We start from the raw sequence: 23034 nt of genomic DNA, 5'->3' as shown, positions 1-23034 counted from the left end.
AGATTCTACAGTGGATGGTTGTGGGTTCCTTGCGCCGGTCACTTATCACTAATTGAACTCCCCCCCCCCCCCGCCCCCCGGAGAAAATGGCTACCTTTGCATTCGCAAAGGTCATCACGTTAGATAACTACTAACTAGCTCAAAGTTTGGGCGTACCCAAAGTGTCTCTGAAGGTTCACTAGACGATTGCAGTGAATTACTAAGATGTGAACTCACACCCACGCTCTAGTTCAGTTCCATTCCCCGACTACACTACCTTTGGGTCTCTATATTTACTCTTCGGAATGATAAAAAGAGTTTCCTTAGAACTCTTCTGTCGACGCTCATTAAAAAAGCATGCACAGCCTATTTGCACCACCCTAGCTGACAAAAGCAATTTACCACCGGCCTCCGCATTAATGCATTGCGAGTTGGCCCGGGCTTGTGCTGTGGTCGGTTCCCTGGACTTGATATCGCGCAGGTAATTTGAGTTGGGCTTTGTTCATAAGATATACCTCCGGTCGCGTAACAGCAATTATGGGCAAATATTATTATAGACAATATTGCAACGGCAATGTTGGCTATATAGGCATACCGTTATCGCAAGGGGATCGGTGCTTGTCCTCGACCCCAATGCGCGATTCTTAATTCCATGCAGGTAGACACGCACTAGATAATGGGGCACTAGACAGGAAGGTTTACCGAGTTGAAATCAAGTCTAACACTCCCTCAGCGAGCCCAAGCATAGAAGGGGCGAATGCAAAAATATAAACTCTCCAGTCCATACAAGAGGTGGGGGATGAAAATCAGTATAAGAGGTTTTCATCTTGATGTGAGTGCATTGTTTTATGTTTGACCAGCGTTCGTGACAAAGTGCCTCCTAGTTCTGCAGACGTAAGTTATTAATGGACTTTGGTTTCACGCGTTCGAGGCGATGTCATTTTGACGTTCAATCATTTTGCGTGGGGGAAGAATACGTGCATGATGGCGATATTTACTGCGGTGCTAGTTGCCGGAAAGGTTTGGATACAGACCTGTGAGTTTTGAAACAAATACAATGAAAAGTACATTTGAACTTGACTTTCTTTTTTCAAGCAAACTAGACCAGACGCTTTTGTATTTAAATTACGATAACGACATATAATAAGCATAAATTGGCAAACTCCATAATGTTTGTTTTGCAATGTCTGTTGGCGCGCTGTTATATGGATTGGCTTACGCGCATACTTGCGTTGCTGCGGGCAACGCGCTCGCAGCGAGTATAACAGGAACGAGTATGATGTATTACAGAGTATGGGTTCCACATTATGCTGTTTGCTTCGATAACAGATGTTCCGGCTTCAATTTGTTACCACTGATCTCCATGGAATGTCAATCAAGTATTGATTTGTTTCTGTTTAGAGTTCACAATCTAGCGAATCTGCCACGCCGAAAAAGCGCGATTTCCGGAGAGGTTTTTTTATGTTGCAAATTGATCAATCTTAGATACGACTGCAAAGTTCTACAATGTAAGCGAGCATGACTAAAAAAATTTCTAAGGTTCATTTAATGTCTCATATACATTTTATGAGCGAATAAAATTGACTTGTATCTAATAGTTACTGTTGAATGTTTAATATTTAATAATATTTAAATAAATATATTAAATCGGGGATGAAAATGCGTGCATTTGGCCAATGATATTAAAATCTCAGAAATAGGTTTACACGGTGAGAACGTGTCACACGATCTCTCGACCATGACTTGTCTTTGACTTCTTCATTCTTACGGTTTCCCGCATTCGCCAGTAGTTATGACTGAAGCATGGGCGTCGCCAGGATTTTTTCTAGAAGGGGGGCAAACATTTTTTTTGCCAAAAAATGCTTGTACTTCTCAACACATTCTCGATTTATCAGTGTTAGGGGGGGGGGGCAGGGACATTTTGCCCCCCTCCCCCAACTCATTAAATTTACACCACTTTGTCTTCGCGCCTCTTTTTTTTTTTTTTTTTTTAGTTTTTTTTTTTGCTTTTCAGGGGGGGGGGGGGGGGGGGCAAGTGCCCCCCTTGCCCCCCCCCCCCTCGCGACGCCCATGGACTGAAGTTTGTATTCCCAATCAAATTATTAGGAAGCCTGACGAAAATAGAAGGCTAAGATGCATCGTTGATTCCAAATAAATAAGTACTCGTTTTCCTGTCATTATTTCGAAGGTTTGACGACCACGTCAACCGATATGAGCTGGACAGTGAGGCGTCGTGTCGTCATCGTGACGTCGGCAGAAGGTGAACAATCTACAACAAGTCTGAAATGGAGGGCTAACATCAATACGATCATCGACCACGTGATGAATATTCACGGTAGAGTCCATTAAGCTCCAGGGCAGAGTGCATGGCATTTAAAGAACTGTCTACCGGCGTCGACAACGCGGAAACGCTCGGTGTCCGGGGAATTTCAGGGACGATCACGGCACAGTGACTTCTCCCGACTGATAATCATCAGTGCGGACATTATTCCCCCAACCCCGCAGTTTCACAGAACCGTGGGCACGGTGATTTCGGGACGCGGGACTCGCTATCCGGGTACGATAAGTGTGGCACGATTTTAAGTTGAGTGAACCTACATGAGCCTTTATCATCAGACCATTGATTTCTGTGTTGTAAGGATGTTAGGAATTGTGCAACGGAGAAATCGTGCGTGCTCGCCGTGTTTGGAGAAGTAGATAAGGTCATTCGTATAAACTGGACCATTCGGAGCTACACGCTGCCAAGGGTATGACAACCACGTGGACGGCCAATGCTATGACTTCACATGTGCTTTCGAAAGAGTGGTGTTACCAGGTTCGTCTTGACAAGGACTTGTCAGGTTAGGAACCCTGACGTCAACGAACACTATGAGATTATCATAATGTGTATTTATTTGGATGATGGCTCACAGACTGGTCCCACGATAAGCGGAATGACAAGAGAACCTTCACCAGAAATTGTATTTGACTTTATTGTGAATGTGACGTTCCTGTCACATCAACCGTAAGTACCTACATCACTGTGGGAAACATTGTAAGCCACGTTACATGCGCAATCTCCCTGTGGATGCGGAGTTTATTGGCTCACATCGTATTACTGTAGCATGACGGATTGCCAATAGTCGCAGCTTCCCTACTCGTTCATTTGACGGATAATGCCAACTCATGTGATATAACCTAGACTGCACTTGCTTAGAGCAAGTCGGTAGCCAGCTACCGTCTTTGTAAAACATAATTTTCTAGTGAGATAGCCATCACTTAGCCACATACCGGTACGTATATATTGGTGGCAGATTAGGAGCGGATAGTTTTCTTCTTGTCCATTCGTAACTTTACCGCTCTCATGAAGGACTATCCAATATCCGTCGTGCCAGCGGTGACGATCGTCAAAATGACTTCGAAACCCGAACGCGTTTTGGGGGAGACGGCGCTGATTCAAACCGACGGCAATGCATTATTAAAAGCCGCCTGGTTGGGGAGACTACGACTGATGCGTCTCCTAATCGAAGGCGGGACAGACGTGAATAAGACAAATGATGAGGGACGCACAGCACTCATGGTGGCTTGTCTGAGCAGTTATAAAGATACCCAAAGTACTACCAAGTCCAAGATTGTCAAGTTCCTCCTAGAGAACAAATCCGATCCCAATGTTCAGGACCGATATGGAAGGACTGCCTTGATGTATGCCTGTTTGGAGCGCGCTGGGACAGAGGTAGTCTCTGCCTTGCTGAACTGCGACTCCGACGTCCGGATTGTGGATAAGAAGGGTTCGTCGGCCCTGGTCTATGCCGTCAACGCTGGAGAGCCAGGCGTCCTGAGGTTGTTGGTAGATGCTTGCAAAGCGCAGGGAAAAGAGGTCATTATTATCACTACCAATAAAGGCTTGGGGTCTAGCGAACCGGAGACTAAGCAGTATTTGGACGTACCTCCAACGTTACCACAAAGCCCACCGTTTTGCAAGTGCATCACGCCTTCAGAGATTTACTTCGGCCGAGATTCCTCTTCGACTTTGCAGTCACCGCGTAAAGCGACGCAGCCCATATCAAGAAAAGCTCGAGACGACTCACCTGTCAATGTACCAAGCGAGCTTTGTGTTCCGGGCCTAGAACGAGCCAGATCTCTTGACGGCTCTGAAACCGAGGAAGGGGCGCCTTCCCGAACGCAGTCGCCACGGAACCGTCTAACACCGAAAGAGCCACCAGATAACCAAACCTCCACCTCCACTCTGTTCAATCATCGGCAAATCCAAAGTATAAACTCTTCAACTCCAGCCGATGACGGAAAAGCTTCTTCCCCAAGTCATGAGAAATTCACGTCTAGAGGGAGTTCGCCTTCGTTGTCATCGATTAAGAGTCTTGGAGACCTTCATCTCCAATTCCAGGATCTCCGGGATCGGACACCCAGCCCGCCGCAGTATCAGCAGCAACCACCTCATCCGCGAAGGCTACTCCGCCGACAGAGTGCAGAAGCCTTCAACACCTCTTCCCTGCAAGGACTTAGATCACCTGACTTCATCCCTCCCCTGACGGCAAAACAGCAGCTAGCCGCCACTAATTCTAATCCTCTAGAAGAGCGCGTCGAAACGACCAAGAACATATTGCCCATGACTGCCATTCTTGCAAACCGGCGGCGGTCGCTCCCCGGTATGCCACCGCCGCTTCGCAAGAGCCAAACCGTCCATTCCATCACTATCCCCTCGGAGCTGTCATGCAGCCAGCAACAGCTATCGACAACCTCATCCTACGCAGCAACGAGCTGCCCTAAACTCCAAGGTAGTCAGTGCGATCTCCTGGAGGAAACTGAACACAGTGAGGATGAAAATAATTCTGGAAATGAGGACTGCGACACCAACGGCTTGGCAGGTTCGGATAGGGGCAACCTTCCACGGGAAGGACTCGCGGACGCACCGGCGAGTCTGATCGCTAGGCATCGTAGGCAGTGCTTTAAGCAGAGAAGGGGCTCTGCACCGTTCGTCTTGGACGATGAACTGGCACACACCAGGCCCGGGAGACTACCTCCTCTCAAGGTGAACCCTAGTGTGCCTCTACCAGACATCGGCTGCATCCGGGATCCAGCGATTCGGTCAGGACCCTCCAGCCCCTGCAGGAGCTTGAAACTGGACCGCAGACACTCCATGCAGCCAGAAGATCTGCGCTCTCTCACATCCTTTGCATCAAGGAGTAGAAGTAATCTTCGAAATAGCAGGAGCCACAGCTCTGAGTCCACCGAAAGTAACTGATGTACCGTAGGTGATCGCAAATGAGAAATAGCCGTACATGTGAACAAGGCGGGCCAAACACTGTGTACCTATATTCCACACTCAAATCAGTCTTTTCTATGGCATCAGATCACCGTATGCATGCGGAAAAAGTCCAATCTCGAAACACTGTCTTGTTCCTCTTTTCAACAGATACACTAAATCTAATGGAGCTGGTCCCGTCCTTGTTCATATGTATTCAATTCTGAAACCAAGTAGAACTACAAAGTCGGAAAAATTGGTCCGAAATACAGAGTCACAGGCGCGGTTCTACGGGGGGGGGGGGGGGGGGGGGGGGCTAGGGGGGCTGTAGCCCCCCCAAAATTTTGTCTAGCCCCCCCCCAAAAATAAATTCCGTAAAAAAATGATTTTATGATTGTATTGGCGCTCCCCATTTAAAATATGGCATGAGCCCCCCCCCCCTACCTATTGATTTTCTCGGAGGCCTAAGTGTCTGGAAAAAATAACCGGTCAACATTTCAGCACGCCTCCCTGAAAAAATTCTGGATCCACCGTGCTAGCCCCCCCCCCCCAAAAAAAATATTGGTTGTAGAACCGCGCCTTCAGAGTCATAATAATTTTAGATTATTTGTGATATTCTTGATATTCATTCCAATGCGTGCAAAATTGAAGAAATGGAACACTCCTAAAATGGTAACACCTACATCGTATAGTTTATTCAAATCGAAACGGTTAAGAATCTGACTTTGTGATTTTGGTCCATAGAAGGCGATGCGACGTTTTGGAGAGTGGTAATTGAAAATGGAATGACAAAAATCTCCAATTAGTAAAAAGCTTAAAGCTACTGTGTTTGGGTGGAAATGATACGAAAAAAGGGATGCTGCAGATTGCGCGTAATTTTTATTTCAGTTGATCCGCTTTCATCAGTATCGGAGCTCTTGAAGATTTTAGCCGTGGCTTATATCTCAACACGATTGAGTTCGAATGGCATGGGTGCCTTTTCCTATTGCAGTTCTATAGTTTACTCATTAAGGTAGTCACAATCGACACAAAAAATGTGTATGTCATGCTACAAATTTCATACAATTATTGTTGTATGAGGTGGGCTGTATTGCTGGCTGAAGGTGCCTAAATATTTTGTGTCAAAGTGTATCGCGGAACAAAGTTATACAGCCATATTTGGCAATGTTGTTTTGGTTTGTGTTGTGTTGTCAGCCATGACATACCATTCCGCTTTAAAAGTAAACTGGACACCATAATGATGAGAGGCAACATCCTCGCATCTTCTCGATAACACTGGTTGCTATATACGCCGTCCTTCGCGTAAAAACATGCAATGGTACTATTTTTTTCGATAGTTTTTTATATAACACACAGCCTGATTGCCTGAATGATTCATACATTTCTTTTTTGCTACTTGTTAATTGTTTTGTTAGTTGGACCGGGGTCCAAACAGGGTCTCCGGCAATACTTTTTTTTTTTAAATCAAATTAGTCGGTCGGTAATGAGAACCAAAGAATCAAAAAAGGCTGCCCTAAGATTCAGGGCAATTGCTTACGTCTCATGTGACGTAATAATAAAGGTCTTCGTGAGCTATTTGATCTCATATCTGCTTCAATGTAGTAAAAACTCCTGGTCCAAGATTGTTGTCTCGTTTCCCAGTCAGTTTAATAATTAAAAAAGTGGTTAAATTTTTCTTCATTATTGAAAGTATTATTAGTGTGCGATTTGGGCCCCTAAATGTTTCAGCTAACTCTGACGTTATAGGACAAACTTGTACTTGTATTGTTTCGGTTTTGCGGTAACACCATGTGGTAATAACTACTGCTTAGAAGATATTAGTTCTGAGAAGAACTTGTCCTGCTTATTATCAACTTGCTAAGTAGTTTTTTTTTTTTTTTTTTTTTCTTTTTTTTCTTTTTCTTTTAGAACTTACAGCAGGACTGTTCTAAACAGAACAAAAAAACAAAAAAAAACAAAAAAAAACTACTTAGCAAGTTGATAATAAGCAGGACAAGTTCTTCTCAGAACTAATATCTTCTAAGCAGTAGTTATTACCACATGGTGTTACCGCAAAACCGAAACAATACCGATACCCCACCATGCAAAGCCTCAAATCTTATAAACTTGTACTTATTATCCACGTTTAAATTAGTTTTTAATTTATATATAGAACAACAAACCAAGTCGGAATTACGATATGTAAACAGTTATATCACGTGTGCACAAAACGTTCTTGCCAAGTTAACAATCTGCAGTTTGCGTGTAAATTCAAAGTGGGTATACCAACGAGAATGAAAACAATAAATTTCTGCGAAGTTGGTGGACTTACCATATTTTACACCTTGCTCGTAAAATTTTCCAATTATTTTGTAAAGTTATGCATTCATCCTTTTGGTTGAATGCAAATTTGCAGGTTGTGTAGATATATTATAGGTGCGCCCCTTTTGCCGGCATTGACTTAATATGTGCTGTTCTTATCCCGACGTCAAAATCGTCCAATTTTTATGTGCGCATTCGCAATTCCGAACCTGCTTATAGGCCTATGATAGCACGAGTTTGATAGGGTGAGGATAATCCCCATAGCACAGAGAAATGTTGTGTGTAAAAATAATATATTCATGTTGTGTCTGTTAATATCTTCCGAAACTTCCAGGCACCGTAACTCAATGGAAATATTTATTTAGTGTACAATTTCGCTCGTCTGTCTTGAAACGCACTGATAGGATATTGTAAACACGGACTGAATGTTACACTATATTTATTTTTGCATATTTTATTTTTTACGAGTCTGTATTTTTTTTATTTACTAAAAGATATGATTTTCGAAATGGTATTAAGTTGTGAACATTGCTCGAAATCTGAATATAACGAAGCTTTTAATTTGTACTATATTTATTCAATTGTGAACTGTCCATAGTTGGTGTGTATGTATATTTATGCCAGTGAAACTGCTATATGAAGTTATATTATATACGAATAAATTGTATATACAATAATGTAAAAGAGGAAAGGACTGATTTAAATGATAGTTGCCTCAGATTGCCTACTCTTCATTGTGGATGATTCGACTTGATTTTTTCCCCATTATCTCGTTGCGTTCCGTGCGGTTGCGTTTAATTGCATTCAATACAGTTTTTGTCAATCCTTTACCCATCCCCAAAAGCCAACGTTTAGATTTTTTTACAGATCTAGCATCATGCCACACTGGGAAATGTGGGTAAAAGGAAAAAAATACGCCGTGTTTGTCCTTGTCTTGATGAGTTCTTGGTGAACAACATTTGAATTGTCCATTATTGACAACATTTACAATCAGGAACATCAAAACCACTAGACCTTAGTAACATCCGTTTTCGTCACAATGACGTCATCATATTGATGTTTCAAAACCACAGTATACGTCACATTTCACAGGGTTTACTTTAAGAAGGCACATATGTTCTTACTGACGTAACGAGCATAATGAAGTCTTCCTGACTTGTTTATCGTGCCTGAAGGCCCATCGGAAGAAATTGTGCGGAAGTGAGAGGCGTTCGGGTTTGCTTCTTACAAAGAATCCATCCTGAATGAATCAAATTCTGGATGCATTCGTATCACAGGAAAAATTGACAACGGACAGCTTATAGGAGAAAAAAATTGTCGCAGTCGAGAAAACGGACACTACACACAAAATCCCAAGGTCGCTTGATCCTCTTTAATAACAGCAACTAAGACTCATCGATCTGGTTGGACTGGAGTTTAGTTACACAACTACATCATCGAATCATTTCAACTTATCGATAACCGCAGAAAGGCGTAAGTCTAGAAGCACAGAGGCCCGTTGCTGGGTTACTATAGGCCAACACACTACGGTACGACGGTTGATAAAATCAACTAGCTTTGTATCATCATCAATCTTCATCAAATATTCAGTTCGCTGATTATGGGAGCTATTTTTAGCATAAACAATGGTTAACGTGCATTACATGAATTACTTGCCATTGATCTATTTGTTTCTACCCATAAAGGGCAAGGACGGTATAGGCCCCCTAAATAACGGAATTGGGTACAAATGCATTTATTGGGAATTAAAAACTTTCAGATTTTGGTATCAATTGTCCTTATAGAAGAAAAAAAACTTAAAATATTTTTGAAAACGGGTCACAGTATCAGACCCACCCCATCTTCGGATACCCTCCCAATGTTGAAAAACCCCGCCCCTCCCCTATTCCAGGACCACATTTCTACTTCAGGACAGTGCATGTTGTACACTAACGCTTTTTTTTTCTTCAAAATCACTGAGCATTTCTGTGAATAAGTTGTCATGCAAAGGTGACAAATTCGTCGCCAAAGAAAAATTGACATCTGACCTCCTGTGGCTACAGAATGCATTCAATAGCAACTCACACAATGCAAATGACACCATAAAACCGTCAAAGCTGCATCCCTTTGAGTCCTCATTTTAGGAAACTTTGCATCTATTTCTGGTTCCAGTACAAGTACAGCGTTTAATGAAATGCTACACTCATTGCTCCGTCTCATGAAAAGTTCCATGTTCCTCTTTTCCCCAATATGAGTATCGTGGGTTTCTGAAACTGCTGGAGTATTTAATTCCAAGGTGTTCACTTCCAACATTGGGGATGGAGGGAATGCGTAACGATAACGGGATATTGCTGGCTCAACAAAATTGAACTTCAATAAAACCGAATGAGGGCGCTATTCATGCTGCTTTTTTAAAGTTGGACTTCCACTCTGTATATCATTTCATGCATAAAGGCGGTTCGTGCCGTATGATGACTACTGTCGGTTTCAATGGCTTTGAATAAAGACCGCCACCAACGATGACTGCTGCAGCTGGTGCACAAGGTCTGGATCCAAAAATTGGCCTTCAATTTAAGCAATTTTCTTATGAAGGTACACATAATGGTGAAAGGAGATAAAACAGTTCTGATCACTAAATTACTGAACCAGCAAATACATGTACTGAACCAGGAAAATTACATTTTATTTAATAGCTCAACCAAGGGTATGGCAAAGATAGGGTGTACTGATATTATATATCAATGTCAAGTTCACAAAAGTTTGAACACATTCAGTTCACTCCAGCCATTATATTTTCAATACAACAACAAAACCTACATGTGCATGTAGCTGTTTCAGCTTTCCATAAGTTCACTTCATTTCTCCAAAGAAAATAAAAATACAACAGAAATTGAGTAAACCCAAGCACTGATGTTAGTTATGATGCGGCCATCAGATTAGAACAAGACTATATATTATGCAAGCCTGGTAAAGCCTAATCACTGGGAGTATTTTCATGCATGTGGCCTTCTCAATGGGCCAGATGCAGCCTATTCAGTGGCATCAGGGGTAATTATATTTCAAACTTTTTGGTCAGGGTGACACTTAAGCAAGTCTAATTCACGTGACAGTCAGTCAGTCAGTTATCGGTTGGTACCTCTCATCTAAGACTAATAAACAATGTGGCTATCATTGGTGACCACTTGTCAATTTTAACATGTACATCTATCAGGATGGTAGGCATCAAAGAAACTGCATATGCACTATAAGCCTTGTGACCATGGACCACTTGGCCATTGTTGCCAATTCGGGGCAATGCATAACATTAATGAGAGCCATAAAAAACATTTGGAGGGTCAGCACTTATTGCAAATACAAAGACCTTAATTGGTAATAGTGGTGGTGGTTACTGACTATTTGGTCATTTTGATCAATTAGCGAATTGATCAAAACGACAGGTGAAATGATAATTTTACATGAGCAAGGAGAGCTATCACACCTACTGCATATGCAGAACCTTTGCCTACTAGCCACCTGACCAATGTGGCCAGTTCACTGTGGTCTACTAATGAAGGCTCGATCAACTCAACTTTTAATGATTCATTCTTGGCTAATTGACAATCATAGATGACAATGGCCAGTTTGTTTCAAAGGCCAACAACAGAGCTTGGACTGCACCGTGGAAAGCTTTTCTCACATCGTGTCATTCTTAGAGTTTATTTAATGGCGCCCAGCCAAGCAACCACTTATCTAATTGGCACAGGAGTTAAATTCACAATGCCATAAAACACTGTCATGCATGTGGATACCACTGGCCGACCATGAGATTTCTCACGGATATTCTCATTGCTACAATAAACATTGGCCACTGTGGCCTCTTAAATCTGGCCGCATGAATACAGGTTGTCACCCTGGTAGCCAATTCACAAAGCAACAACAGAGCCTGAGTACCATCTATGATGCTCCATCACCCATCCTCTCCATCCTCACCCTCCAGGAAGTAACGCTGACGAATCCGCTCACAGAATCTCATCAAGTTGTCATATTTTTTGACAATGTCTGCCAGCTTGGCACTGGTCAGCTCGGTGGTGAGCAGGTTATACAGGTGAGCAAAGACTAGAGCATCCAATTCAGTTGGACTGAGGAGCAAAAGGCAAACAAGAGTGATTTTAGTCAGGGGAAGACCTATTTTAATAAGCAAGTGTATTTAAACAAGGACCAGGGATCATTCACATAATTCAACTCACGAGTGGCTCATTGCGGTAAAGTAGCTTCCCCGTGGACACCTAGTGGGCTTTGAACTCACAATAAGACTGCATTCAATAAATCTGGATTCACCTCATCTACAGACACTAGACATTAATGGCTCTTTCCTTGAACATCTTTATATTCAATGTATCTTGATAATACTCCAAGCAATGACAAAGACCCATTCATTTCTTTGAATGCTCACCGATCCAAAAAGAAGTAATACTGGTCCTCCAGCTTGTCTGATAGAGCTTTACAGCACATGTCTACCTCTGTGTATACCTGAAGGACGAAAGAAAAGGTTGAAAAGAAAATTCCACACACAACTCATGATTTTCAAGCAGCAAAATTTTACCCCCAACAGTGAAAATAAAACTAAAACCAACAGGCACAATTTGGCTTGGGCATAATGGTTGATGTGCAAGTGTCCTTCACATGCTCTCGTTTCTGATTGTTTGGTTGTACAGCCCCCCCCCCCCCCCTTTACATGTAAGCCTTGCCCAGATCCTCATTATCACAGAACTACGTGTATCTGGCCAGCATGCTTCTACCTTTACTAGGGGCCTCCCTGAGTGACAATAATTGCCTGTCTGGATGAGTTTGTGTGGTCACGTCAATTCAAAATATGGGAAAGTCTGATCACCTTGTCTCCTATCAGGGGTGTGATTGGCCACTGATAAAAATTGCTGAAAACAGCTGAAAAAGGTGAAAAAAAAGTGAACTTTGAAAATCTCCTATACTTTTGTACATAGCAAATGAGGGGAAAAAGCTGAAATCCCAAACAAAAAACTGAAATCACTGGCTATTAAGCTGAGATTTCACAGCCTTGCCTATTCTATGACCTTTAATCTGTGTGGTTCTTGGGCTTACCTGGTCTATAGTCTTGTTGTTCCACCCTTGGGCCTCTAGATACCTCCCGACTTCCTGCTGTTTTAGCCACGGCAGGATCCTGGTTAGAGGCCAGGAGTAGGGTGAGCCATATCGTATCTTGGTGATCTCCTCCACTGTCAACTTGTCACACCAAGTTATGTAAAGCTGTAAAGGTGTATGACATTAAGTTGGCTGTAGGGTGCAGTGTCATACTCATAGTTGAGTCCAAAGAAGTCCAGTCACAAGTCCAGTCACAAGTCCAGTCGCAAGTCCAGTCGCAAGTCCAGTCACAAGTCCAATCGCAAGTCCAGTCGCAAGTCCAGTCGCAAGTCCAGTCACAAGTCCAGTCACAACTCCAGTCACAAGTCCAGTCGCAAGTCCAGTCGCAAGTCCAGTCGCAAGTCCAGTCACAATTCTATGACCTTTAATCTGTGTGGTTCTTGGGCTTACCTGGTCTATAGTCTTGTTGTTCCACCCTTGGGCCTCTAGATACCTCCCGACTTCCTGCTGTTTTAGCCACGGCAGGATCCTGGTTAGAGGCCAGGAGTAGGGTGAGCCATATCGTATCTTGGTGATCTCCTCCACTGTCAACTTGTCACACCAAGTTATGTAAAGCTGTAAAGGTGTATGACATTAAGTTGGCTGTAGGGTGCAGTGTCATACTCATAGTTGAGTCCAAAGAAGTCCAGTCACAAGTCCAGTCACAAGTCCAGTCGCAAGTCCAGTCGCAAGTCCAGTCACAAGTCCAATCGCAAGTCCAGTCGCAAGTCCAGTCGCAAGTCCAGTCACAAGTCCAGTCACAACTCCAGTCACAAGTCCAGTCGCAAGTCCAGTCGCAAGTCCAGTCGCAAGTCCAGTCACAAGTCCAGTCACAAGTCCAGTCACAAGTCCAGTCACAATTCCAGTCACAAGTCCAGTCACAAGTCCAGTCAAAAGTCCAGTCACAAGTCCAGTTGCAAGTCCAGTCACAAATCCAGTCACAAGTCCAGTCACAAGTCCAGTCAAAAGTCCAGTCACAAGTCAAGTCACAAGTCAAGTCACAAGTCCAGTCACAAGTCCTGTCACAAGTCCAGTCACAAGTCCTGTCACAAGTTCAGTCACAAGTCCAGTCACAAGTCCAGTCACAAGTTCAGTCACAAGTCCAGTCGCAAGTCCAGTCGCAAGTCCAGTCACAAGTCAAGTCGTAAGTCCAGTCACAAGTCCAGTCACAAGTCCTGTCACAAGTTCAGTCACAAGTCCAGTCACAAGTCAAGTCGTAAGTCCAGTCACAAGTCCAGTCGCAAGTCAAGTCGCAAGTCCAGTCACAAATCCAGTCACAAATCCAGTCACAAGTCCAGTCACAAGTCCAGTCACAAGTCAAGTCGTAAGTCCAGTCACAAGTCCAGTCACAAATCCAGTCACAAGTTCAGTCACAAGTCCAGTCACAAGTCAAGTCGTAAGTCCAGTCACAAGTCCAGTCACAAGTCAAGTTGCAAGTCCAGTCACAAATCCAGTCACAAATCCAGTCACAAGTCCAGTCACAAGTCCAGTCACAAGTCAAGTCGTAAGTCCAGTCACAAGTCCAGTCACAAATCCAGTCACAAGTTCAGTCACAAGTCCAGTCACAAGTCAAGTCGTAAGTCCAGTCACAAGTCCAGTCACAAGTCAAGTTGCAAGTCCAGTCACAAATCCAGTCACAAATCCAGTCACAAGTCCAGTCACAAGTCCAGTCACAAGTCCTGTCACAAGTTCAGTCACAAGTCCTTTCATAACTTGTGTTGGACTTAACAACAATTAGGAGGTATAGAATCTACATGTGTACATATGGGCACTTATTAGAGACAACCTGTGATATTCCTGCTGTGGGATCTCTAGGTGACACAGTTCAGGCGTGGTACTACATGGACTAGAATATCGCTTTAGGAGTTGAAGGTACATGCATCACGACACAATCTGACTTACCTCGGCCAAATGTAATCTGTTGACAGTCAGAGACATGTACGCTTTCAACAGCGCCCTCTGAGAGCCACTGAGTTCACCTGATAGACTCACACCCTGTCAATAATCAAGAAAAAACTCAAAAAAGTAAATATAACTGTCTCGAGCTGCTTACCGACTGGATTGATCCTTGAAGGATATTCCTCAAGGGTCTAAAGATGAGACAAATGTACCGGAAGTCACATTAAAATATAATTGGGCTCATGGTGAGGTAAAAGACATTTCATTTAAGGGTCTCTAAAAGCACTTGTAGCTTACTTTAAGGTGAACTACTACCACTTACCTTGAGTGACAGGTGTTCTACAATGGGCTCAAACTCAGAGATAATCTGTGGACCCATTTTGATGAATGGCAGACCCTCTGTAGAAAGACAAATATATAAGAAGCTTGGGTAGCAAACTTGAAGCGTTTGAAAGTTTGGAAAACTGTGGTTCATAAGATATGAATGAGTTTCCCACAGGTTGAGATTGTGTAAAGACAAGAAAGGAATGTGTTGTAGACTAACTGGATGGTGACATCTGTTCAGCATTGGAGCGCATCTTGAGATGGAACTTGACATTGCACATGTGGAGGAATGTCTTGACTGCCAGACACTGAGTTTGCTCTGGTAGGAGAATCTGATCCACTGTAAACCATGAGAAACAACAACGAATGGTGAGTGTTAATTTAAAAGTTATTACTATTATTGTTTTGTTTGCTGACATTTGTCCATTACAACAGACATGACAGATAAACATGATAAAACATCTTTTCTCTGGGTAAAGTTAGAAAATTTGTTTATTTTTGTCTCTACATTTTCTCAAAGTCTGAGGTTTTTCTTGGCATTGGTCGTCCTTTACCATTGTGTTGCATTGGTTAACTAACCTTCATTCTGCTGGTAGAGTTCCAGATATTCTGCAATGATAGGCTGATCACCTGCAGTACGGAATATTCAGAACGTGTTTCATTGAAAGTAGGCCCACTGCATTTTTGTCTCTTGAAACTAAATCCTCTGTTTATTTCATAAAAATAGGGCTTAATCCAGCCAAACAAAATTCAGTATTTAAAAAAAGTACTTACTCATCCAGACCCAACATGACTTAATTTCAGCATTACTACTCTACTGTACATACATCCATGACATATCATAATGTGGGACTAATAAAAATAAGATAGGCTACATGTGAACATGGAGATCTGTTTTCCTTCCTCCGTAATATTGAGTACAATACTTTGGGGGGGGGGGGCGTTATCCTTGCATTTCCACTGCATGGGGATTTTCTAAGTTTTATTTTAAATTTTTTGTATGATTTTTGATAAATTTTGATGTGAATTTTGTTTAGCTTGAGTAACTCCATCTTAACAAGCTCATCAGGAATTCACATGTTATGATGTTTTCCTGATGAGCTTGTTAAGCTGGAGGTTACTCAAGATATGTTTTGTTAAATCTTAACTATATTACATGTATATTCAAACTGTATGATCATTCTTGGAAAATGCAAATAAATCAAATCAAATCAAATACTTGCGTGTACATTTTGTATACATCATTTTAAATAGCACCAACAATCTCCGCTCCTGCACTATTACAATACAGTCATTTATATACGGTACATACATGTATATAGCATGGCATATGCTGCTACATTTGTATTGACAATGTTACTCATGCGGGATATGCCCGCGCCCGGCCCCAACATGGAGCTATTTTGGTACTATGCATGGTAGGATCAAATATTGAAATAAGAAATTGTTTACCTCTTGATCTGTTGTGTATTTCAGCAGCTTGTCTTACAAGAGGAGTTGCCATGTCTTGTTCAATGACGATGCTGTTTTCTTGTCTTTTTTACGTTGTAATTTTTGTATGTTCAACTTCAATCGCGCCAGTCTGTAATGTGATGTCAAAACTTAAATTCAACGCTCCTCTTTTATTCGACGATCTTCATGATTCGTTCATTCAGTGATTGGTAATCAGCTATTTCTTTGTAATCGTGTGACCATGGAGCTAGCTATTCGCGGCTGATCTGCAGCTGGGAATCACCTAATCGGAAGGCTTTTTGCGACTCGACTTTGCGGCCCGCGTGTACTGCACACCACACCTTTCCAAAATTTAAGTTGTCTGGTACCCAACCAATTTACACAACGAGTTAGTGGATAATAGGCTGGGGGTCCGGTACCGGCATATACCGCGCCGGCAGCACTTACGTCAGTGGTTTTCATGAGAAAATGGATCCATGAAATCGCCCTTTGAATTGGTATTCAGTCGCCGAAACCATCTCTAGTAAGTATAGTTCTTGGGATGGCTAATGGTAGTCACTACACGTATAGTCGATGGTGCCATCAATACCCCCATGAATTAGATTATGGAGTCATCAAGTTAAAACTTTTCGCTTTTAAAAAGTGCTGGTCATGCTACTGCTACAGTGCTAGTGCTAGCTATAGTGCATGTAGTGCTACATGATGGGATAGAGTACTATTGGGTAATTGGTGGTAGTAGTACATCACATCATTATTGGTATCATGTAGGCCTACTGTTTGTTACATGATAGTATACTTCTGTCAATGTATCATGTGTTTTGTTGCATGGAGGAAGGAATAGACTTCCTCCATGGTCACTGTTAATGGTTAAACTAATAAAGGGACACTAGGTCCTGAAATCCCTGATAATTTTATGTTTTGGATTGTTTACTGAGCCTATTTCAAACATCTGGTTGAAAGGAAACAACCTAATGTCTTACCGTTCTCGAGAAAAGAAAAAAAAAACATTCCACTGGGACAAAGAAAATGTCCTCAGTACCGGTATTTCACCAACCAAGTTTGCAGACTCAATTCAATTTTTAAAGGAGACTTTTCTTCAATATTTTGCACATGAGAGGGAAGTCAAGTAAGGCCTAAGCACAGTATTTTCTTGTAGTGGTAAGCAGGTTTTTAAAAATGTTTTGCTTACAGTAAGCAGAGCCATAAAATTGGGCCCAGAATGGAAGGTGCAGAAGTTTAATCAAAATATTCTAGGCCTACTGCCTGAATCTTGCTTCCCAAATCATGTCAATGTGCATCATATGTGCTAAATTTGGATTATTTTTTTTTCAATCTGTCTTTTTTATAATACTCCCTTTCCAGAGTGGTGCTGTTCCAGTCTGAAGACTAGTCCTAAGTATTTGTCCGGTCATCACCTAGAGTAGGTTCCGTCCACGGGGGGTCCATGAAGGGAGACCAATGGCGCCCAAGGAACGCCAGATACGAATCCTAGAATGGGACGACTTGGACAAGCGCAAGTTTTACACTTTTGGCTTCATGATGAGCATGTTCATCCGTGTGACCATCTACCCAACCACCTTGATCAAGACACGGCTCCAAGTACAGACACAGAATGCTCTGTACTCGGGCACATGGGACGCCTTCAAGAAGATCACCAAGTATGAAGGGATACGGGGGCTCTATAAAGGATTCTTCATCAACACCTTCACTGTCTTATCCGGCCAGGTCTATATCACCACCTATGAAGTCACCAGAAGGGCCTTTGGTGACCATGCCAGCAACATGACCAAATCATTTGTGGGAGGGGCCTGTGCCTCCCTGGTTGCCCAGAGTGTAACGGTACCCATCGATATAATATCACAGCACATAATGATGCAGGGCTCTGCACTGAACTTAGAGGCTGGACGGAGGAAAGTGACTTTCAAAGACGCTCAGCGAATCATTCATAAGATATGGCACAAAGACGGACCAATTGGATTTTATAAAGGCTACACGGCCTCCATTATGACTTTCATGCCCAACAGTGCACTGTGGTGGCCTTTCTATCATTTTTATGCAGGTAGGTTGAAAGGGGGCAATAATTTCATCGTATCTTGGGCAACATTTTGACAGTTATTACAGATTTATTGGGGAAACAAATTATTAACTTTTGACCCAACATTAGTTTTTTCTCCTTCAACAAGTTGGTCTTGGGGTTCTTTCGGTTATATCCCAACCAAGCAGATTTTTCCCTCCAATTTAATTACGGCAGTGAAAAATGTCAAATGTCTACTTTCTTAGATAGGAGATGATATCTGTCCAAGCAATAGCTTGCAAATCCTCCTGAATAGTTGACAGAAGTAGGGAACATGGTATCACCTTGTGTGGGAAACTGTGGATCAGCAAAACATGGAGTAAATACTGAAAATCTCTTCTTCTATTTTAGCCTAGTGCAAGACCAAAGGATAGAATAAATTGTATCACCTTGTGTTACACTTGTGTGAATTGCATGCAACAGGCAACATAATGACTAAGTTGTGTGACGTCTGCGCTCTGCATTAAGCAGAAAGTTAGGCATTCAATCTTTTTTTGCTGAAGAGCAACTGAAACAAAATGGGATTGAATGTGTAAGCTTTTTATTTTACTATAAAGGACACTGGTAAGCACCCTTCACTCCTGGTGAACCTGTTTCAAATCCAGCCAGATACATGCAGATATGCAAACAATATACATGTAAATTGAGTTTTTCTTTCCCTACTTGTTTGCAAAGGTTTTCTTTAAAAGCATGTCTAAAAAGTTTTATTTTGGGGGGAAAACGAACAACCATTACACCCTTTTTTCGTTCTTGGTTATGTTTTTGAAATATTTGTTTTGTTTCGTTTTTGTTTACAGAGCAGCTAGCATTTTTATTGAATGCCTCTTTACATGTATCAGTGCCAGCAGTGGCAATCCAGGCAATGTCTGGACCCTTAGCCAGCGCTACAGCTTCGATCCTAACAAACCCAATGGACATTGTTAGAACACGATTACAGGTAAGTAGTTCCTAGAAAATAGTAATACATGTATCAGTATTGTGAATAATTGGTCATGTATTCAAAACACAGTTCTCACAGTCAGAAAACTTGGCTTCTGTGTACAAGTGTACCAACCCTAACCCACACTGTTGACAAAGAAAGACGTGACACTGACGGTTTCGAGTCAACTTGGTCCCAAACCAACTCAGTCCAAGTCAACTTGGTCCCAGATCAACTCGGTGCTAAGTTAACTCGGACTCAGATCAACGGTGACATTTTAGGGGAAAAAATGCTCTAGCAAGGCACAAGGGGCGAAAAATTTAATTGTGCCATGTTAGGGGAAAGATACTTTAATTTATTCAATTATTGTATACATACATTTTTTTTTCATGGGGACCGAGTTGACTCAGACCGAGTTGGTTTGGGACCGAGTTGACCTGCACCCACACTGAACACCATTGTCACCAGTTGCTAGTCATTGCAAAAAGTGAAGGAGAAGGCTGTTTTTGATCCTCCATTTTGTCAGCAAATTTCAATAAAACCTGAGCACAATTGAATACCCTGTATTTCAAACCAAAGCAACATTAAACACTTGCATGTAATTTTGAAATGCGGACTGAAGTTATTTATTGGAATCCTTTTAAGGTAACAGGAGGTGACTCTATCTTGGGAGCATTCAGAAGACTGCATCAAGAGGAAGGCATATCAGGCTTCAAGAAGGGACTCTCAGCCCGTCTGCTGTCCACTGTACCTGCTGGTCTAGTCATCGCCGTCTCCTATGAAATCCTCAAGAGACTTAGCATCAAACCAGAGGTTGACTACAAAGTCCAGTGGTAGGCAGGATTGAATGTTTGAGAGAAAAGCAAGATGGTACATGTCTTAGCAAAACAGGAGGTTAATACATGTACATACACGTACATATACGTTGGTTGCTAAGCTACAGTTTGATGTAAGGAGCCCATGTTGACAGTCAGCGCTTACATCAATTTAGAGGGAAAAATTGAAGTGCTGAGAAACATTCTCTGAGTACCCTCCATGGGTATACCCCACTTATTGTTTTTTTTTATACAGATTTGTTTTCATTTAATTTTTTTTTTTTAAATCCCTGTGCGAATGCTATCACACATCCAAAAAGCAAGCATCGTGGAGACATTTCTCCTCTGTAAGTCATTGTAGGCCCATGAAATTGAATGATTGCTGTTCATTTGCTTTTTTTTGTTTTGGGGCTTTTGAAATGGGGAGATTATGACAAACCTACATTGTACTGACTGAATGCTGATAAGGTTAATGTATAAATTGGGAAGATAGGAAGATTGTTGCACTGTGTCTATTTATGTGAGAAGCAGTGATCTTGCAAGATACAGACACATATTGCAGTATTTGTACATTGCAATGCTTTTACGATTTTAATTGAAATCAATAAATTTAGACCTAAATTCCTTCCATACTATCTAAACTGCTAGAGTTGGTTAAGTCTTTGTTTCTGAAAACTTGTTTTAAATTCAGTTATTTTAGATAGCTAAATGCGTTCAAACTTTGCTGCGTTTTACAATGTGGGTTCAACATGTTCAATAGTTTTGTGCCATGATTGGGGCAGTGTTTGAATAGCATGAATACTGAATAGTGACAGCAAAGTTTGTTCAGTATTCAGTTGTTAGTTTCAGGCAAGTTTTTTCCCCTTAATTTCAAAGAATGTTTGTTAATCTGGTTTTTTTTACCTGTAAGTTTTAATGTTTGTTTTCTCTAATCACTGATCATAATCACCAAAAGAAAAAAAAAATTCAGAATGAAATCATAATATTCCTATACATCATACATGTATTTGTTAGTAACCTAGATAATAACAAAAACGTTTCTTGATAAACAGGACAGTCACATTATTTTATTGATGTCCAATCATGTCAAAGAAAAAAATATGGAATTAGGTCAAAACAATGATTGTTTCATTTAAGTCTTCCAGTAACCATTTCCCAAAATTAAAAAATAAGCTTAATAGCTTATAAATATCAGGTGAATATAACGCACAAATGTAGGACTTCAGTATGCCATTTAGTTAACAGTATTAACTTTGTAATGTAGTAGTCAAGTGACAAGTGACTAATGCATCCCTATCATTCATCCTGTATAACATGGGATTTGTCTTGTGATTTTGACTCCATTAACAACTTTGAATATAAGAAAACACAATTGAACTTGCAGTAAAGTTGGCCTATCTCTGAATGGCAGTAATTTACATGTACGTACCAGACAGACTCTGCATTTAATGTGGCTATTTTAAAATTACCAGAATGGGTCTGATGCTGCATCAAGAGATATTGTAATCTGTGGATGATTCCAGTGACATGCAGTTTGTCCCTGCCACTAACAAAGTCATACAGGTTTCACACCAAACATATGGGTGTAGGTTTGCTGTCATATGCAAAGTATCCACTGAGCTTTAACTTCAATAGACATCAGACTACATGAAATACACATTTTCCTGAGTGTCTTAATGACAAAGAAATCTGCAGATCTGACATGTTCTTGTAAAAACAGACAGAAGTGGGAGTCACTAGGTATAAACAGTAACTGAGAAAACACAACTAATTTGGAGACTACCAACACAGGGCTTTTTTTCACCGAGCTCACTACATTGTATTTTAAAGGTGCTTCGTTTTTTGTTAAACCCTTTCTTTTTTTGTTTTAAAACTACAACTTTCAGTCCATTTATAGAATTTGAGGCTTTTTGTTCACCTTGTGCAATGTACATGTATGTGGTACACATAATATTTTCCCCACCCTTGTTCAACCATCTTGGTCCACACTATTAAGGTATTGTGGTGAGGGTGAGTTGTGTTGTACCTTACTGAATCAGGTGCTGAATTTATAGACTACAAGTGGCCCAAAACAAATTCAGAAAATCAGTGTACTGTAAAATTCTGCGTAATCAATGATTCATTGTTGCATTGGTTTTTTAAAAATTATTTTGATGATTGATACAAGTATCAATTGTCAGCGAAAGAAAAATATGCTTAGCAGTTTGAGTAGAAATAAGGGGTTTTTTTTTCAGAAAAGACTTACTGTTCAGAAACAGTGTATTTGTCATAGCAATGTATTCCCTGCTTTTGTTTATTTTGTTTGTTTTTAATTAAATAGGAAAAAACATTTTCACTGAACTCTTTATTTAATCTTAAAATTATTACATAGTCAAAATACCACATTTTCAATTTCTCAAACTTTGGCAGAACGCAAGTGATTTGAATATAGATGTGTGTTTCTTTATTCAGTCTGTTCAATATTTAGGATTGTGATCATTATGGTGATAAATGACATCAATCAAGATTATTGTATTTTTACGTTTTTTTGCTTGTAACTTTTGCACCTTTTGATGTACATGTACTGTTTTCTTCCATGTACAATGTACCTATCTATTTTGTGTTTGTCTCGTGGAGGGATCACTGCACTGCTGTTGTGTTACAATTGGTTTTGCCCTATCCTTTGATCATTTGATGTGCTTCTTGCAATGTATAAGTTTATAATTGTCAGTGTCTTTTTTTAAATAAATGATTTAAACTTTATTTGATGAAGCTGTAGCTAATGTAAGGATTTGAACATGTAGGTTTTAATAATTCATGTGCATAACATTGAGTACAGTAAAAATATATATTTATCATACATTTTTTTAACAATAAAGTATGAATATTTCAAATTGACTTGGTTTTTGTGTAGTAATTTGTACCGGCATTTTTTTTT

At 41.1% G+C, this 23034-nt stretch overlaps 3 protein-coding genes across 6 annotated transcripts; 2 read left to right on the top strand and 1 right to left on the bottom strand.

Moving 5' to 3' along the window:
- Positions 1-2174: 2174 nt before the first annotated feature.
- On the top strand, positions 2175-5508 carry LOC119718831 (ankyrin repeat domain-containing protein 34C-like). Its single transcript, XM_038188249.1, has one exon. The coding sequence runs from the start codon at positions 3323-3325 to the stop codon at positions 5216-5218; it is 1896 nt and encodes a 631-aa protein (XP_038044177.1). The 5' UTR covers positions 2175-3322; the 3' UTR covers positions 5219-5508.
- Positions 5509-8869: 3361 nt separating this feature from the next.
- On the bottom strand, positions 8870-16673 carry LOC119746077 (metaxin-2-like). Its single transcript, XM_038222866.1, has 8 exons — positions 16310-16673; positions 15437-15487; positions 15078-15197; positions 14856-14932; positions 14537-14629; positions 13046-13210; positions 11931-12007; positions 8870-11616 (listed from the first exon to the last, which is right to left on the bottom strand). The coding sequence occupies exons 1-8, from the start codon at positions 16359-16361 to the stop codon at positions 11445-11447; spliced, it is 807 nt and encodes a 268-aa protein (XP_038078794.1). The 5' UTR covers positions 16362-16673; the 3' UTR covers positions 8870-11444.
- LOC119746075 (solute carrier family 25 member 44-like) lies at positions 15150-22994 on the top strand. 4 transcript variants are annotated; one of them, XM_038222863.1, is made up of 4 exons: positions 15150-15226; positions 17672-18368; positions 19181-19320; positions 19948-22994. In XM_038222863.1, exons 2-4 carry the CDS (start codon positions 17768-17770, stop codon positions 20137-20139), a joined length of 933 nt encoding a protein of 310 aa, XP_038078791.1. In that variant the 5' UTR covers positions 15150-15226; positions 17672-17767; the 3' UTR covers positions 20140-22994. The 4 variants fall into 4 exon arrangements, with proteins under 4 accessions (XP_038078791.1, XP_038078790.1, XP_038078792.1 ...); XM_038222862.1 differs by lacking the exon at positions 15150-15226 and adding an exon at positions 16682-16832; XM_038222864.1 differs by lacking the exon at positions 15150-15226 and adding an exon at positions 16893-17031.
- Positions 22995-23034: the final 40 nt, after the last annotated feature.

This window comes from Patiria miniata, unplaced genomic scaffold, assembly GCF_015706575.1.
Source record: "Patiria miniata isolate m_02_andy unplaced genomic scaffold, ASM1570657v1 HiC_scaffold_7, whole genome shotgun sequence".
Taxonomy (NCBI): domain Eukaryota; kingdom Metazoa; phylum Echinodermata; class Asteroidea; order Valvatida; family Asterinidae; genus Patiria; species Patiria miniata.
The sequence above is the reverse complement of the archived record's forward strand: the minus strand, read 5'-3'. Positions and strand labels throughout refer to the sequence as shown.